The 20,481-nt window shown below is 36.2% G+C and overlaps 1 protein-coding gene across 1 annotated transcript in view; it reads right to left on the reverse strand.

The window, feature by feature from the left end:
* The window catches only part of DUSP16 (dual specificity phosphatase 16), a 66,749-nt gene that overhangs the window by 5,715 nt on the left and 40,553 nt on the right, over window positions 1-20,481 (reverse strand). Inside the window, exons 4-5 of the mRNA XM_025047397.1 lie at window positions 14,835-14,998; window positions 4,765-4,924 (exon numbers count right to left, since the gene is read on the reverse strand). Coding sequence (XP_024903165.1) covers window positions 4,765-4,924; window positions 14,835-14,998 — 324 coding nt within the window. The remainder of the gene's footprint in view (window positions 1-4,764; window positions 4,925-14,834; window positions 14,999-20,481) is intronic.

A 20,481-nucleotide genomic window follows, 5' to 3' on the forward strand; every position in this document is an offset into this window, starting at 1 on the left:
CCTTTCAATATTCTTTTAAGGAGGCAGGGGAAGATGATTTCCCCACCATTTACATACAGGACAGTGAAAGTCCAAATGTGTTAATAAGCAACTTGTCTGTAACTCAGGGTGACTGACTTTTATTCAGTGCTTTTCACCGGGTATTTTTTTTTAATGTTCTTTTTATTTTATTTTATTTTTATTTTATTTATTTAATTTTTACACCTATAGCACTTGGTCTTCCTAGGTAGTCTCCCATCCAAGTACGGATCAGGCCCGACCCTGCTTAGCTTCTGAGACTGGACAGGATCGGGTGTGTTCAGGATAGCATGGCTGTAGACTCACCGGGTATTTTTTACATTTGTTATTTTTAATAGCTTTCCCTGCATATAAATCCTACATTATGATTACATGATTCTACTTGTTTAGTGTAGAAAATCTAATACAGAAAAAGTATAAAGAAAATAACATCCAAAATTTTAATATTTAGCTAATACTGTTTATCCATGTTGTCTGACACCTCACCTTTTTTCTAGCTATGTAAGACACGTTAAATTTTTTTCCAGTTTTGAGATATTGACATATAATATTGTATTACTTTTAGATGTATAATATAATTTGATATATGTAAAAGATATTAAATTTTTACAAATATTTTTCATTTCAAACATATCTGACATACATTACCATTTAAATAGCAAGGAGGAAGGGAGGAAGAGAGACTTAATCACAATGGTATCACAACACAAAGAGATGCCAGCTCCAGCTTCTTTAAAATACTGATCCACAGAACATATAGTTTCCCTATTTTTCTTTAGGAAACTTTTCTGTATATCATAAAGTGGCTCAACTTCATTTGCTGAATTTAAGAAGAAAACCACGTATATACTACAAATCAGGTTTAGCAGGTCACTTTAATGAAGACCAAGGGAACTCACTGATATTCAGCAGTGATGGTCTGATTACATCATGTTGATTCCCCATTACATGGTAGAAGGACTTGTGGACATTTTGTTAGAACCAAGAACATTCAACAAACTTTGCTGCCATCTCTCACTGTTGAGGAACTTTAAAAGCTTTCTTGTGTGAGTGGATGAAGTTATTCCACACAGCCTGGAAGCAACTAACATTTTAACCAGTACTATGACTGCCTCATGTTACCTACCATGGAGCTAGATTCTTCCCTTTTCATTCTTGTTTTAGTTGATACTACCAAAAGTTTACCAGATCTTAACATTAATATTCTTGTAATTAACAGATATCCAGGGAATCTGCTCTGGCAGCTGAATAATACCAGGCTACTCTGATCTCACCACCTCTATTATAAATGTTACAAATTTCTAATGTATATGATTAATTATTCATTATGTACAAAACACCAGTATATATACTATATATACAAGTATATATAGCTTTCCTTTAGATAGGGAAATCAAACAATAAAACAAAGGAATACAAAGTAACACTGAAACAAATAAGTACTATACAACATATTCTTATATGAACTCATGTACATCATATCCCATGCCTACCTGGGTCTACACAGTTCTCTTCCTTCTCTCAGCTACGCAATATTTAGCCTATACCACTCTTAGTATTTCCTCTTTTGCCTTGGCTGCTAAGAAGCTCAAAGCTAAGGTTTTCACTCAATTACAATAGGCAATTGTAGTTCAGATTTTATTGTACCTTTCCTAGCCTTTTTATCCCATTGTAATGTGTATGTGTGTGAATATGTGTACTTTTTGATCTTAATCTCTTACTGTAAGCTGCTTCAAATTCTTATTGGAAATAGGTTGGGTTTAAAATTTTTAAAAATGTTGATAATATTCTTATTATTTTAAATAATTATCTCAAAACTAGGTTATAAGGACCAATAAGGATCTTGCTTCTAACATTTCCCTCAAAGGGTTTAACACTGGTCACACAGTATATACCCAGTAAATACTGGCTAGCTGATACATATTTTAAAAAGCAATCTTTATAATAAAAAGAGTTGGAAGGAAATAAAAAACAATGATAACAGATGTGTTAGGATGTTGAGGTTACAGGTTTCCTTTTCACTGTTTTCCAAATTTTCTACATTTTACGTATATTGTTTTTACAATTACAGCTCTTTTGATGATGTGTTTAAAAAATCTAATTAAAAAGTTATTATACTGGAATAGGGTTCATTAGAACATATTTCTTGGCAAAAATGAGTGCTAAACTGAGTGTTAAAGCAAAGAAGTAATATACACAGACCTGGCAGAGAAGAGAAGGGAACTGTTGTGTGCAAGAAAGCTCTATGGTGACAAACTGCTCAGAAAATAGTCTGTGTTGGCTGGTACTCATGCAGTGTGCAGGAAGTAACCAGAAAGGTTTCATAGGTGGGAAGCAAGTGCTGAAGGGTCTGGGTATGTTAGGCTAAAGACGTGAAAACAATTAAGGAGCCTCTTCAGTTTCCTGAATAAGAAACAAGAAGGCACTGATGGCGAAAACTAGGGGAAAAAAAAAAAAGCAGGTTATCACCACAGTAATTCAGGAAGAAAATCTAGGTTAAAAGAGAGTGAGAGGATAAGCTATAAGGGGTTAGGGGGAGCCAGTGAGGAAGTAAAGTAATAACTGAAGTTACAGAGTATAGCTCTAAGAGGAAAAAAAAAAACCACCTCAGATAATTTTTAAAACAGCTATGTATTAAGAGTCAATTATAAGGTGGACACTTCACAAGATAGTCTACCTATATTATCTGTTTTAATCCTCACGATATTCCTATGAGGTAGATATATTATCTTCAGTTACCAAGGGAAGGAACAAAGAAGTTTTAAGTAACTTAGTTAAACTCACTTAACTAATAACCAAGGGAGGCAGGACTCAAATACAGTTTGGCTCCAAAGTACATGCTCTTAATTACCTCCCTCATGCAAAGTCATGAGTTTGGTGTGGGTGAGGTGGGGCAGAAGGCCATATAAGCAGCCAGCTAGGATCGGGGGCACTTCATGAGTGACCCATAGCACAGACAGGCAAACCGTGCTTACTGCTGTGAAAATACACCTATGAGTCTATAAGTTATTAAGTATGGTATAAGACTACATCTTCAAATTATATGCTCTGCCATGACCAAACATGGCTTAAAACACCCTGGAGAAGATTAGCAGCTGTAATGAACAAAGGCTGACTCCAAAAGTGGACTGGAGATTTTGCCCTGAATTATTGGATGGGATAAGGATGGTGACCCTTGTAAATAGGGCCAAGTAAGTGAAATACTGGTAATTAAAAATATTTTCAGATACTACAAATAAATTATATGTATTTGTGTATATTCAACCAATTTGGAACATGGTAAAGTTCCTTTTATATGAATTAAAAGTGGCAGGACAACCCCAACCTCTCCCAAGAAAGAAAATAAGTTAAGGGCAAAGTTATTCATAGTCTCTTTTTTCTATTAACTCGCCCAAAGCTTAGACATTGTCATGACTTAACAAAATCGGGTTCTCTTAAACAGATTCTGAAGTCACTCTTTTAGCTAAAATTAGAGCCGAATGTCTCTGGATAGAAATGACAAGCAATGAGAACACTGATCATAACTATTATCTTTTAAAGAGGCAAAAAACTGAATGATATGCTGAATATTTCCTAGAAGCACAATGGAGGAAGATTAATTCTGAGTTTTGTTTGTGATTAATATAAATTATTTAAGCCATTTATCTCCAGATGTTTCACAAATGCATCCTAACTAAAGATGAAAACTCTGAGAATCTGGAATCTTGAAAAAAGAGAACCTTTTTCAGAAATTACCCAAAGTTCCAAAAGCATTATCTCAAATATTTCTCTCACGAAGTATATACAGTGAGGGACTTAATTTACACAATCTCACTTTTTAAAAATGAATCAGTTCTTTGTACTCAAATTTATGTGCCTCTGGGGAAAAAGAAAAACAAAAACTCCCCATATAGAATATCAATAGTCAACCTGGTGATGCTGCTCAAGAGCTAGCAACGTTTCTCCTCTGTTCACCGCTCTCCACTAAAACCACATTGCAAATACAGGGCACCAATTTGCTACCGGCAGGCCTATCCTGCAGCACCAAAATGGCACAACAGCACCGACGCCACGAGTCGGGTTGTGGGGTAGAGGAGTTCCAGGACTGGCAAACTGGTACTGATCAGATCTTGTCACAACCAATGCCAAGGAAATGAGCGAGAGAGCGAGAGAGAGAGCGAGAGAGCGAGAGCAAGCGCGAGCGAGAGAGTGAGTGTGTGTGTGTGTGTGTGTGTTTGATGGAATTTTATTAGCTCCAATACTACTTGAAATTATTGGCACATGGACTGAGGCTTAGAAATCTTGTGACATAAAGACTTTAAATGTAAGGGGATTTGTTTTCACAGGATTTGACTTTTCTCTGGGGAAAACATAGCAGCAAGGCAAAAACAGTTTAAGGAATGCCTCCAAAGTTTCCAAAAGTCTTTTATAGGATTTGAAAAAGTAGGTGAGAAATTTAACCCCAAAAGTTTAACTGATTTTCAAATACTGGCAAATACATAATCACAGATCCCATTAGGCTTAACCCTGGTAGCGTCAGGTTAGCTAGAATGTCACAAGACCAGTCCCTTAGGGAGAGCATGGCACATACACATCACCTTGGCCACTAACAGAGATAAGCAGCATCATGTATTGTTTTCAGATGTTTGAAATCTCGGAAATAGGCTCCTTTTCTCTAAAAAAAATAAAAAGGGAACGGAGGCAGGGGGCACACCCATAAATGAAACTATAACCCAAAGAGCTTGTGACATTACTTGAGCTACTTACCAATGAAATCTACAGATTTGTCCAACCATGGCAAGATTTTCTCACAGAAGCTATCATTCACAGGCACTCGCAGGAAGTGAGACTCAGGGATGAAGTCAGGCTTTGGGCAGGTATTGCTGGCATTTAACACATAACCAATCCCATTCTGTTGCATCAGCTCCTATGTAGGAAAAGAGCAATTAAAATGACTAATAACATACTAGCACGATCATTCTGAAAGAGTAAAGTTTAACATAATGATAAAAATTACTAGATTCCCTGAAATACTCGGAGTTCATTCTATTGGTGAATTCCAAACACCTAGCACAATGACATTTAAAGACAAGTTAAAAATAGACTTTTTTTAAGGGCAAAAAAGGCTGTTTAAAATACCATGCTTGGAGATCACATATCATTAATATAGTCAACTCTCTATTCATTACTAGAGAGAGAAGTGGAACAAAGAATGTAAAATAAAACCATGACAGTTTACTATGCCTTTAGAATATAGTCCTGAGGTCCTTCAAACTCAAAATGTCAGAAACTCAATACATTACCTTTCTCCCTTCTCTACCCTAATTCTTGTTTCTTCTCTATAATCCAAAATTGTTTTATGGTAATAATATCCCCCCAGACACTTGACTAGAAAACAGGACCATTTCATTTCTCTTTCTCATGGCCCCCATATCCAAAAAGTTGCCAAATCCCTTCTGTACCACCTTTCCCATTTATCCTCCTTCCTATTCCCAGCCACAGCTACTCAGTGGTCAGCCCTCAGCATAACATAAAAGCCACCAGGGAGCTCCTGAAGTTTGCAGCATTTTCCTCTCCAAACCATATACTGAACAAAAACTAGAATGATCTTTCTTATCATTAACACCGAGTAAGTGCTTTATCTACTTTTAATTTCATCATGTCTCATCGCCTGCTCCTGTCTCATACAACCTCCAAATCCAACATCACATGAACACCTAACCCTTCAGTGCTGCTGTGAGCACCGTTCCTGTCCTTAGCAGGCCCTGTTCCTCTTTCTGAGGACTCTCTTCCACTCTTCCTACTTTGTTTAAATTAACCTTGCTATGAACTCCTTCCCACTGATGCATAATCAGTCATTCCATTCTGTCCTTTCAAAGTACGTTGTTCTCACTATTAGTAAAGCACCCGGCATACTGTTACACTTAACAGATAATTCTTGCCTCTCCTACTACATAGGAAACTAGTGAGATCTTGGACTGATTCTTGCTTGTTTTTTCTACAGTCACACCAGGTACATAGCTGCATTCAATAAATGTTTGTTCAAATGACACCCCATCTGCCATTTTCCAGGCGAGCCTATACAACTCTGCTTTATTTAGTCATCCATTGCTGCCTCTCAGGAAATGTTCTAAGCCTGAAACAATTCTAAGCAACTCTGGTCACTTCTTCCTTTTCTTGGAATGCTACTTCCTCTACAAATCTTTTCCAACTACCTGAAAGGCAGCAGGTAATTTTCTTCTTATTTTACCTTTCCAAAACAAGCCAATTCCCTAATCCCTTCATTTATCACATTTGGCACAACAAATATATTTTATTTCACATAAAAGGTATACTTAATAAATCTAGATCACATATGCAATCGTCTCTCTCAACTGTGAGATGACAATGTCAAGAAACAGCTTTTGGAACTAGGCAAGCTTCTTAAGAGTGACTGACCTTCAGCTGTGCCCCAGTCTTCTGATGGTCTCATTAGGTTAATAATCAGGCTGTGAAGATCTTAATGGTGTTTACTACTACAGCTTTTAAACTTTTGTACATGGAGCCAAGGTCACATCTGTTTTTCTACACTGGGATCACCTACTACCGTCTGATCAACAACAGTATCCCTCATGTAAGAACAGAAATGGGTCAGTCAGAAGGTAAAGGCCTTTCAAGCCTTTCTCACCAATGATCCTTAAAGAAAGGAAGCGTTTTATCTTTCTTTCCCCTTTCTTTTAATAGTACTATGAAGATTTATTAAATTAAAAGAAGTAGTAACATTGCTTTCCACTTCAATAATAAAGACATAAAAATTTCTGAGAAAAGGGTCAATACTAACAGTGTTACCTCCTACATACATTCAGAAGACAACAAGAATTCTAAGGACAGAACAAAAGTCAATGACTATTCCGATCTCATTTCCCCACAGAGAACATAACAATGTACACTTCTGATAAGTAGCCTATTAAAAAACCTACATTTTGTAGAAATTGTCACTTAACCTAAATTAAATTTAAAAAATCTGTTGGACACCTTTTTGCTAGAGGCCTATTAATAATAAACTATTATGGCACATGGTACACGGTAATAAAATAATATCTAACATTTAATGAATGACTTCTATGTGCCAGGTACCGTGCTTAGCATTTAAATGGACTACCACATTTAATACTCACAACCAGCCTTTGACTTGGGTATTATCTTCATTTTTAAAATGAGCAAACTGAGGCTTAGAGAGGTTACATAATGTTTCCAAAGTTACACAGCTACCAAGTGGTAGAGTCAAAATTCAAATCCAGGTACACTTATCTCCAGAATCTGTCCTCTTAATTGCTATATTCTACTGAAGTTCTTTTTAAAACAAATTCGATGGAGCAATAAAATAACTAGCCTACGCAAACTTTTTTTTTAACTAAAAGAAGTATTAAAAGTTTTAATTTCTTTTTTACTCATTTTAACTATAACTTAGAAAGTAAAGGAACACCATGCTGCTCGTGGACTTGAGACTTTGGAGTGATTCAGGACACCAGATAAGCATCTGAGATTCATCCAAGTCGTATTCACCCTCTTTATTCCCCTACTGTTGCCTCAATTGCAGGTGTAGGCCTCACAGTGCTGGTCTTTCTGCCATGTTTATATTGGTATCTGCTGTGACAGTTTGAGGACTGGTTACCTATATGCATGTTCACTGCCCTCACCTGACTGCTGCCAATCACCAAACTGCAACAGCACTTCTATAGCTGGATGGAGAGGAAACATGACAAAGGGGCCATTCTGACCTCTTCAAAGAAACATCAATAATCTAAACTTACAATGCTGTTTTTATCTCAAAAGTGTTCTTCACTTATAAAACAATGTGCTATAAAAGATACATTTAACTAGTAACTTTATTTTAGATAACTGGCAAAAGAGGGCAGGAGGGCCGGGGAAAAAGACGTTAATGTGTTAAAATTGAGCGATAATAATTTAAACATGAAATGAGAAAAAAAGAATAACTTCAATAGTAAATATAACTTGATTTATAAAAATTTTACTTAAAAATTTATTAAATCGATTATCCAGATGCTACCTGAAATTCTTTTCTTAATAAAATGGGACTTGATAAATAAAACATGGACAATTTTAAAAACAAAAAAGCAAACAAAAATCCTAAAAAGTAACCATGTAAAATTTAAATATAATTTGGCTATTAAATTAAATACCATAAATAAGTACCCGCTCACCTGGATTGGTAATTACTACATCAGTGAAAAAAGTCAAAGGAGAAAACCATTAAAAATGATACATATGGACTTGAAACATTTTATTTTAACTCAGCAAATAAGTGTACATTAATTCACTAACTTCTGATGCAGGACCATGGCTTTTATTTTTATAGGTTAGCTGAAAAGAATTCTTAAGTAAATCATAACCAAATGCATCTACTACTTAGTTCCCATTCCTTTAAAGGCCAAGAACTGGTAAAATAATATCAGTACAGAATCCTAGATTATGACTGTCTCCTATTTTACAGTTGCTTTCCTCCCACTTACTTTAGGAAAAAAAAATGTAAAGCCATTTGTCCTTCCTGAATCTTTTGAAAACATTTAACTTAGGTCTCAGAAAAACGACTCTCTTCCCTCATTCATATTTCACCGGTGTATGTGATGTTTTAATTAACGTATATAATTATAACAAGTACACTGGTCTAAACAGGTTTGAGAACAAACACAATTGCCTCCTGGTGATGGTGGAAGGAGACGAGCTATATGGTGAGGCGCCTGTCGCTGCTCAGCACGAGGCAGGTGTTCCCCTGCTGAGGGCATGGGGGGGATGTATCTCTGAAGTCAAAGTTTCTGCTGAAGTTTCATATAACTATTAACTTGCTCTCCTGTTTATTTTTATGAATGTACAAATAAGTGGCTGAGAGGGCATCATATGTCAACATTTCTGACAATGGAACTATAACAGAATTACAATTATGAAGAATGGGTCTGACTGTTTCACAGAACTGCTTTTATTCAAGATGGATGTCAATGACTTCTTACCAAATTATTAAGATATTTACATAATTCATTCAGGTTTGTTTCAGTATGTTGTATAAAACATACACAACTGTACATTACTGTTCCATAATTAAACATCATAATCTTTAAGCTTCCAGAGAGCAGTCATCTTACATTGTTTAATATTTAGCTCAACTTTGTGCTAAGTCTGCTAATACATACTTTCTACTGATAAAATAATCTTTCTTCTCTGGCCTTCAAATATCCTTCCAACATTGTGTCCTCTTAATTCTTTGAACTCTTCACCTTAACCACTCACTCCCATGAGACTCAGTCTGGTCCCTGCCATTACCAACAACCACAACCCCTCTCTAATCTCGACCTCACCCAACCCACTCTTGAAGTCCTCCTCTCTTTCCAGCTTGCTCTCTCTTTATCTCACTACTCCTGGAACCCTTCAATCTCCCCAGGACCTATAATCTGTTGATCCCACCCCCTTTTCCTTGTCCTTCATCCTCATGATGTCTGTCTTCCTTTCTTCTCCAACTTAAGATTCTGCGGTCAATCACTATAATCACTCTGTTGCTTTCACACTTAATTCCTACACCCCACTACTGCTTCTTCATACTCACTTGGCAAGATTACAACTCTGGTTAAATCTAACCAGGCAGTCTGCATCTTCATCCATGCAGCTGAACACACCTAGAAGAAAACACTCAACAATGCTGCTGGATCCCACTTTTAACTCATTGCTCCTCAGCAATCATTCTATTTCCCTAGTCTGGTTCACTTTTCCTTTCTTTGAGATGCCATTCCAACCATTTCTCTTTTCCCTCAAACCCTCTCCATATGTCCCCTTTTTATCTTAACTCTCAGATGATGAATGATCTTGTTTCTCACCACACTGAAAAAAATTGAAACAATTTAGAAGCAAAGTTTGATCAACTTCTACCACATTTACCAGCATATGTACTGATATACTCTACATTCCCTCCTGTTACTGTGGATAAGCTCATTGTGGCATGGAATAATGAGCAGTACATGGATACTGGCCCCAGAAAAACCAGAGCATAGCTTAGCATGTTACTGTTCATTACCTGAATGATCTTGGGCAGGTTACCAAACCTTCCTCAGCTTTAGTTTCTTCACCTGTAATATAGGGCTAATAGTGTGTATTTTGTAAGGCTATTATAAAGATAAAGTGACTGGCACATAAGAGTCTCATTAAATGTTAGTGCCCTTACTTTATCTTAAGAACAGCTCATGGGAATACCAATTGGTGCAGCCATTATGAGGAACAGTATAGAGGTTCCTCAAAAAATAAAAAAACAGAACTACTACATGATACAGCAATTATATTTCGAGATATTTATCTGAAGGAAATGAAAACACTAACTCAAAAAGATAATCTACACCCCCATGTGCACTACAGCATTATTTATAAATCAAGATATGGAAGCAATCTAAGTGTCCATCAATGGATGAATTGATAAAGACAATGTGGTATATACATATACAATAGAATATTATTCAGCCATAAGAAAGAAGAAACCTTGCCATTTACGACAACATGGCTGGACCTTGAGGGCATTATGCTAAGTGAAATAAGACAGAGAAAGAGAAATACTATATTATTTCATATGTGGAATCTAAAAAATGAATAAACAAAAAAACCAAACTCGTAGATACAGAGAACAGATTGGTGGCTGCCAGAGGCAAGAGGGGGATGGATGAAGGTGGCCAAAAGGTACAAACTTCTAGTTATGAAATAAATGAGTCACGGGGATGTAATGTACAACATGGTGACTACAGTTAATAATACTGTGTTGAATATTTGAAAGTGGCTGAGAGAGTAGATCTTAAAACTTCTCATCACAAGAAAAAAGAAATTGTAACCATGTCTGGTAATGGATGTTAACTAGACTTATTGTGGTGTGATCATGTCACAATACATTATATTGTACACCTGAAACTAATACAATATTATATGTCAGTTATATCTCAATTTAAAAAAAGCTCATAAATCATATGGTATATGAGTCAATAAGGCTGTTGCACCCTCTCCAAAATAAAGTTGTTGCTCCCCTCCAAAATAAGCTTATAATTTATATTTTTCACTAATTCCAATTGTGCTTTCTCCTAATTGGTCTTAATTACACTGAATGTAATTAAGTACATATGCAGCAGACTGGATATATAAAAAAGGGTTTATGTAGCAAAGCAGAAGAGATAACCCCCTAAGAATTTTAAAAAATGAATCCTGGTTTCAATATACAATTTAAAAGCTTTCAAAAATAATATTTGTGAGTCAAAAATAAATCTTAATTTTATTATGATTTTCATTTGCTATTTTTTTCCTTTAAAAAGTTTTTTCTCCTAAACCATGAAATGAACTTTCCCTTGTAGTTGGACTAATTTATAAATATGGGATCTATAATATGTTGATGTAGACTGTAGAGTAATATATACAATACAGATTAACATATACCCTTAATAAAATTGCTCTAGTTGGACAAGTTCTCCATATTCAGCAAAGCTGATAACAGAGATCCCATTAAATCACCACGTGGGTACTGCAATTCTAGTTAACAGAATTATAATTGTAATTTTTCTTTCTGAAGCCACTCCTTTTGCCTTCAAATTTGACTTTATGTCCTACTTCCTCCATCTAGCCGTCCTTAACCAACCACACCTGTTACCTGCTACTTCTATAATCTACATCATGATGACAATACTGACTATAAACCAGGAACTGTACTTGGTGCCTGGCCATTCCATCTGAACCTCACATGAACACTAGGAGGCAGGAATCATTAGTTTGTAGGTGAAGAAAGCAAGATTCAGTAACTTGGCTAGAGTAACAAGGCTGGTAATGTGGAGACCTGGGATGCAAAACTGCCCACCTCCAAAGCTGGATCCCAGCCATTATGCCATGCTTCCTTGGTATGGAGACTTACAGTGTCAATCACCTTGTCTTATGGATTATGGTTTAGTGAACGGGTCTTGTCTAACCAATGTGCACACTGCACAGTATTCTATACATAGTGAACACTAAATAAATGCTGTTTTTACTAGTAATTTTGATGCTATTTGTCTTCCTGGGTCATATGGAAACCCTGAAAGCAGTATTTGGCTATGTTGTATCTAGGCTACTGCATAACTCTCATAAAAAAAAAAACAAAAACAAAAACAAAAAACAGGTGGAACAATAAGGTAGCATAGCGAAAGCAATTTTGTATGGTAAAATACTGAAATCAGAAGCTACACAAAGAATATTGACAACACATTGTTTAAAACGGGGAAAGAGAGGACAGCAGAACTGCTTTAGTGAAGAGGCTGAAGTGCTTTACTGAAGATACAGCTCTGGCTTAGTAACTACTCATAGTAAGTAATTCCATCATACATTTCATGTATTAAGTGTGAAACAAAAGTCCTCATTTGAAATTTTAAGTGATAAGGGAGAAAAACGATCAAGAACTTTTGTCTTTCACATAGTAACTAGAGATTCTTGCTCAAATCCTACTCAGTTCAGATGGGAACTGGGCATCAGCAAACTACTTTTAATATAAAAAGCCGTTCCTGTTTCAACTCTAGTACAAAGACTAGCGGAGAAAGAACAGATTGTGAGAAACAAAAGTACAGTTGTGAGGGAAAAGAAAAACAAAAGTATTCTTTTTTTACCAATGACTTCTTATGGTCTTTTAGAGAGGAGCCATATCTTTGAAACATAAGAAAGAATTAATACATGCTGAGGGTATTGATCTGGTAGCCAAAAGCCACATGTGGCTGGCTACTGAGCACCTGAAATGTGGTTAGTCCACACTGAGATATGCAGTAACTATAAAATACACACCAGATTTCAAAGATTTACTACATAAAAAAAGTTAACTATTTCAATATATTTTGCTTGCATGTTGAAATCATAATCCAGGTATGTTGCAGGTATGTTATTAAAATTATTTTCACCTGTTCTGTTTTCCTTTTTTTAATAATGCTATTGGAAATTTTTAAATTATGGATGTGGCTTGCATTATGTTTCTACTAGACAGTGCTGAAATAAAACATGATATGGAAAAACCAGGCAAAGAAAATCTTAGTTGTGATTCAATAGACTCTTAAGATTTGTCAGTCCCTGATAACAGCGAGTTCCATTTTCCAGAAGATGAGTATTTCTGGTGTTATATAAACACAGGACTTAAAGCCAGAGTAGCTTGGGTCTGAGTTTGATCTTTGCCACTGACCAGCTTTCTGACAGTCTTCCATAACAACTTGCCCAAGTTTTTTCACCCATGAACTTTCAGACTCACTCTTCCCACTACAACCATTTCCTCTCAATGCATCTATGTATGTATCCAGTTTAGTATATATATAAAAGCCAGTTAAAACAAGAAAACTGTTTCCCTGTCCTCAAGTCCAGGTTCCAGTTTAACTGCTCTCACCTTGCCAGCACTCACACATAATTGTTAACTGACATATTTGTTAAACCTGGAAAAGGTATGTAGCAAAATGAACTTGCCATTTAATTTAATGTCAAAGTAACTAAGATGATATGTAGCACAATTACTTGTGAAATTACCTGCTGGCTGACTGGTTAAGTTTTACTGGGGTAATTGTAAACAGGATCCCTAACTAGGAATTTTATTTTCTGATCTGAAGATTAAATAAAGCATCTTCAGCTTTACCCCAGGGAGGCATGTGACTTTAGGAAATTAATTTTGCTTTCTGTGACATAGTTTGCTTATCTCTAGAAGAGAATAATCATCACATGCTTAAGACATTGTGACCTCACCAGAAACGCTAAGTGTATGCATAAGCTATCAAATTTCAAACAGGCAGATCTCAGTGGAAGAGCTGATTTATTAACAAGTGTCGAGGTAAAATTTTGAAGAGGCCGGAGTTTTGAGAACAAAAAAGAAAAAAAAAATGCTTCATTGCTGCCCAATTGGTTATTATTTTCCTCCTGGAAAGCCTGGCTTTCCCCTTGCTAAAGCAAGCTAATCTCGAAGCTTATTTTATAGACAGCCCAATTCTTTCAGTTCTTCATGGAGAAAATGTTAAGGTACTGCCTTCATATAGGAAAGCAATTCTTGTAAATCACCAACAGCTGAATCAGTATCTTTGCTTTTTAAATTAGAGATGATGTAAATAAGAGGTTTTAGAAAAAGTCACTTTTGCAGACAGCACTGTTTTCTGGCACTGCTGGTTAAGAACGTATAAGCTATGGAGGCAGACAAATTTTAGTTCTACTACAGTTGTTATGCTTGTACCATTATGACAGTGGCCTTGATCGACATGGGTTCCTCTACTGGACACATCTTGTCTAGTACAGCCCACGTCCTTTCCAGCAAAAATCGATGCTCTTCCTTCTTTCTCAACAAAACTGCTCCAATAAGCCTCAGACCATGTGGCTTAGGCCTCACCATCTTTTTACCACCTTCTCCCATCCCTCCAGCTAGTGGTCATGACGTCCTCGATCCAAGCTCAACCTGAGTCCCTTTCTAGCGTGCTGCAACAATTGTGTGAAGTCAGGAAGTATTAGCTGTCCTGAGTGTGTCCAATTATTATAGTAGAACAATGAATACGCTAAGAAAATAAGACTAAAATTCTGAAAAATCCTATCCTATTCCAAGTCTCTTAGACCTATGAGGAACAAGCAAATATAACAGTTTAGGTTTCCTATGGCAATCATTAACATCAAACAAAACGGCTCTCCAAAAGATGATGCAACTGCTCTCCAGTGGAGTCATAATGAGAATGGTATACTTTCTTTCTGGGAGCCCAGTGTGTCTGAAATGACAGCTAATGGGCATCGCTGTTTCTCTAGCTGCTAAGAGTAAACCCTGCAGTGAAGGATATTTTCAAAGCACCCACCTTGTTGAGGACGTCTCGCTGGCAGCCAAGATAAAGATTGGGAAGAATTCGAGTTGGCCCAATGTTGGCAACAGGTAAGCAAGGCTGAGAAATGCAGGTAGGAACTAGAGTGGATTTTCCTTCACAAAGGCCAGGGAAACAACGGGAGAACTCAGCAAATCCACCTAAGAATAAATAGCATAAAATTATGCCATGCACACAGATAACATTTGCTTCCCTCTCATCATCCTCCATGTGAATATTTTTATTTTTTATTTTTTGTGAAATGTAAAGAGGATTTAAGCTAAGTAGCAAGTAAGCAAGGCAAGACAATTTATTCACAGAAACAAAATGGGGATGTAAGAAATGTGAACTGGGACCAGATGGTATTTCTTCAAGATAAAATTGATCAAGAAAAAAATTCTTTCTTAAGTTTAAATCTTCCTACTATACAGGGTTTTGCTTTGTTTTGTTTTTGTTTTTTTTTTTTAATTGCAAAGGTATCAAAAACATACTCAGCTCTTGCAAATATTCTCTATGTCAAGTTCTTGAGATTCCCTGGGCAATTTGACAAGGTTTCCATAATTACCACTGACTTCTGGGGTCTCCTGTTCATTTTGCTGAGCACTATAAAGAAGTGCTGACAGACACTAATTGGTTAGGCTACATGATGGCATTGTGGTAAGATTCCTTGACTCACAAAAATTCTGTTTTCTCCTATTCTTGTCCTTACAATGACCTGCTCCATGACCTTCATTAAGTCACAATCTTGCTACTTCTTAATGAAATCTATCTAGCCATAGGAGGCACTCTTACTTTCTCTGGGAAAAGAAAAAATGAATAAGGTCTTCGCTGGGTTCCAGATAAATGCCCTGCTATCCAAAGCCTCACTACTCACTAAGTTCAAACTCAGGAACCAAAGAGATTTGGATCACAGAGAACACTTATATATTTTAAATACTATTTAATTAAAAAATAATTAACATGTCAAAGTCTTATTAGAAGACAAGGCAGCCCCAATTTTACCTCTTTAATCAAGCCTTAAACAAGACCCTAAAAGTCTCATAAATATTTATGAGATCCATAAATCCATTTCTTTAAGTTACATTCTATCAGTATTTAATCAACTACCAGAAATATACAAAATATGCCCTCAAACAAAAATGCAGAAGTGCAGGGTGTTGAGAGGGAGTGCCATCCCTTATTCGTCCCTGTATTTATGTTCAACTCAAGCATAATCTGCTGGACTCCTGTATCTGTTTGCTCAGTATAAGTTCCATAATACAGCAAGCTAGGATGGCGGGAAGTCAGTGACAACTACACCATCTGCAAAATAGAAAAGTTAGCCTCCAGCCTGACTAAGTATCTGCACTGTTTTACTCATAAGCAGTTTGCTTGCTAAAGTGCTTAAGGTAACCTGATGGAAAGAATAGGTGGTTCCATTATAGAAACCCCAAATTCCTTTGTGTGACAGATCCTCGAAGTCCTCGAGATCTTTACCTGCACGTTTCCAGGGTTTCATTTCTTACCTTTTCCAACCATGACCTTCAGCCATACAAAACTTATTTCACACTTTCATTCTCTTCTCCCACCCAGGAATACCACCACCACCACCACCACCACCACCACCCCACTCCGTGCATGCACACATCACATATAAACCACACATATACAAGTCCACGATTATACAACAGAGAAAGTAGAGCACCAGGCTCTTATATATACCAAGTCCAAATCCTAGCTTCACCACTTTCTAGTTGTCTGATTTAGGCAAGCTATTTAAGCCCTCTGGCTATTAGTTTCCTCATCCATAAATAGGGCTAATGATCATACCTACCTCATATTGTTGAAAGGATCAGTTAACACATCTAAAGTACTTTGTGCCCAACACATAGTAAGTACTCTACAGGCATCAGTAATGATTATTTCAACAAGGTGATCATACATTTAGAAGCAGCCTCAACTGTTGAGGCCTTTCTCCACCCCTGACCTGCAGCTAGTTGTTTAGCTACACCTTGTTAGGATTCACCAGACACACAAAGTGAAAAAAGCAATGCTTCTAAGATTATATTTCCCAAAGTGTGCTCCAGAGTGCTGGTGTCCTGAAGGAAGCTGATAGATGAGATATTGGTCCAAAAAGTAAGAGAAATACAGCACATCATATCTCCCTGGAAGAGTCAGAGCAGCACATTAAGGACTCTGAAAAGAATCTCCAAAGAAACTAGTTTAATTTTATTAAACTCAAGTAAGTTTCCCAAACTTATTTGACCATGGAATTCCCCTCCCATTTCTCCCCTAAAATCTATAAATAACCAGAACTCACATTTAAAGGAAATGCTATACTAGGGCCACTGCAACTACAGAAATGCAGTCAGAATTCCTACATCTACAAGTATAACCCACAGACAATCTCAAAAAAGGGATCAGCCAATGCTGGCACATGTATATGATTGCCACTGTACAGGATTTACAATTTTGTTTCTATTACTGTTTTGTTCCTTTTCAGCCTCTCTAATTGCATAACACAGTTATTTAAGGTGAAGTTTTTTCCCCCAAAGTAGTTCTTATAACAACAAATGTTAAAAAGTCTCATCATTCTTTGCCCATCTTACACCTACCAACAAAATAACTGAAAGGCACTATTTTAATTATAATTTAACTATATTAGTTTAAATTTTAACTTCTATTAACTTCTGTAGTTCTGGTGTTTCTCTAAAGAACTGTTTCCATTTTTTTTTTTTTTCCTATTCTGGCTCCAGTTTATGGGATGGTCTCTCTTATTTAAATCCAACAAAACAATATTCCAGTAAATATTCTCAGAAAAAAGAGAAACCAAATAATCCAAGGAAACTAAAATTCCATTTTAAATTTATAAGTAATCATACTTTCAAATAATACAAGTAATCAGAGAATTATCGAACATTTACTATGTGACATGCATTGCTCTAAGCAGTTTACAAGTATTTATTCAATCTTTACAACTACCCTATAAGGTAGGCACTATTATTTCCATTTTACAGATTTAAAAAATAGAGGTTCAGAAAGACAGAGGGTACTAACTAGAAGAGACAGGACATGAGCCCCAGCAGTCTGAGTTGAGACTGTACCCTCAATTTGCTGTGCTATATCATTTCTTTAAATACTACGGGATTAGCTCTCTCTAGGATGTGGGGACACCTGCATATTTATGGGATCCTCCTCTCACCGGCAGTGACCTGCCAGGTCTAAATAGCAGGCTAAAAAGGGCCACAGGCCTCTTCCAAACTGACAGAAGAGCCTTGCTGCCCCAAAGCCATAAGGTTCAAAAGCTTCAATGACAGAGAAAAAAGGGGAGGAGGTCTGACATGATCAGAGACACAAGATTCTTTAAATGCACTTTGCATGATGAACTAGTTGAAACAAATATAGTCACTGGTTTATTCATGATCAGTTCATGACTTTCCGGCCATCCTCCACAGATCATCTCAGAGAAGATACAATTTTGCAACAGTCCTAAATTGAGAGCCAGCCAGCCTGGGCTGTTTAAGGTCCAGCTCCATCATTAATCAGTACAGTGATCCTAAATCACTTTAACATCAGTGGATCGCAAAAATGAGTAAGGTTCTAGAAAATTCTAAGACAGAGAACAGAAATAAATGAGAGGAAAATGGTATTCAGCTTCAAAACAAAACCCAAAAGACAAACAACACAGGAATAATACATTATAAACCACATTACAAAACAAAAGGAAATTTTTTCTACAAAATTTTTCAACTAATCTCTAGCACAAACATGAACAGCTTTAAAATATTTAACAGATTTTGCTGAAATCAGAGCATTCATTTAGTGTTCAGTCTGGCTTGAAATGTCCCAAACTATGGCTCCTAGTCACTTGCAGAAAAAACTACCTCAGCCAAAGGGCACATTTTCCCTGATCTTTATCTATGACAATGTTCCACTCTGCTAACATCCTCCTTCATTGACAGTTTTTTCCATTCACTGACCTTTCATTCATTGCTGTACTCTAGTGACCCCAGTTTCATTTCATTAATTAACAACAGATGAGACATTGCCTGATTTCCCCGAACCCTTGAAAAACTATCTGTGGCTTCATCAGCAACTCAGTTTTGAAATGTCTAAAATGTTCCTCTTCCTCTTATAAACTCAATCTAATAAGAAGAAAAGTACAATTCATTTATGTAAACTTTTTGTTACAAATGGCTGACACACAGAATAGAGTCATCTTATCTGTCCTTGTCATAGCTGTGGGCTGACCCATAGACTCCACAGGAGATTACATTATGGAAGACATAACATCAGTTTATTATCCTCCTTTGTTCACTGTGAAAGCAGTACTGAAAAACTGATAAGCTTCTTGAAAAAGTTTTAAAATATTTTTAAAGTTGTTCAAGGTTTTGACTCACCATCCAATCTTGCCAAGTTTCTCCTATCCCTAGATTTAATGCTGTTTATCATCTGGGAATGTATAAAATAAAAAACATATAAGCCATATGTGCTCCCCTAAGACAGACCTGCATTTAGAACAGGTGTAGTTGCTAGGCCTCCTTATGCCAGGATTTAAGAGGAAGGAAGACACATACGCAGACACCCCTGGCCTGTAGAGAAATGGGGATGGGAGACGGGCAGACAGAGGTGTGTAGACATTTGGCTTCTACAGATTTGGATGGACAGACATACTGCAATGTTAAAAATCAATATTTCTGTTTATTAGTATTTCACATATCTAACCAGTAGAATGAATGTTTATAAATAAAGACATATATATTATTTTGGACAGAGAAAACATTTGGTTTTCTTAAAGCTTAAAGGCATTCATAATTTATGTATTACTTTATTGTAATTCAGCCAAGAAAAAAATCTTTCCCTTCAGTGTACCTCCTTCACAATTCCATTCATAAATACCATTTTCTGTAAAAGCTAATGTGAACCACCATTCAATTTTCAGAGAAAAAAAAACTCTGCCAAGTAAAATAAAATACATACAATTCTACTAAATAATTCCAGTTAGTCATTCTTTTCCCTCTGACCCTTGCCATCAGTTAGAAATCAGTGTTTCTTCTTAAAATGAAAGAATGTTTACATAATAAACAAAAGTAGCCCTTTACTACAGCTTAGTGATGTTAAAAAAATATTTCTAAATCTCAGATTCTAAAAATGGATCCCTATTCATCAAACTAGAGATAAATGTTAATTTCATTATTTCTCCCTACAGGAAGAAATTAGTACTTCTCTACTTATGCTTCAGTTCAAATAGGTGTGCAGAGTTGGCCTAAGTGGGAGGGAAGAATTAAAGGCAATGTCCTCCCATTTTGTGAATGGATTCCATGGCTATATACAGAAATAGCATATACACAAAGCTCTACTTTATGGGAAACATTTTTTAAAAGTCACAGCAAATTTAATTTTTGTATATTAAACCATTTTCATATAATTTATAGTTTCATAGTTTTTAAATATAGCTCTCATGGAGTTTAATCCTTGTATAAAACAAAGACTCCCTTTTTGTGACATAAATATAACCCATTCATTTACTTATTCTAGAATGTATGTGAAAGATTTATGTGGAATATACCTGCACCTGTAGAGAAAACTACAGTTCTTGCCATACTGAAACTAAAATCTGCTGCTTTGCTATTGCACAAAGGAGACAACCCTAATATTAAAAATT

Source organism: Pteropus alecto, unplaced genomic scaffold (genome assembly GCF_000325575.1).
Source record: "Pteropus alecto unplaced genomic scaffold, ASM32557v1 scaffold103, whole genome shotgun sequence".
NCBI lineage: Eukaryota > Metazoa > Chordata > Mammalia > Chiroptera > Pteropodidae > Pteropus > Pteropus alecto.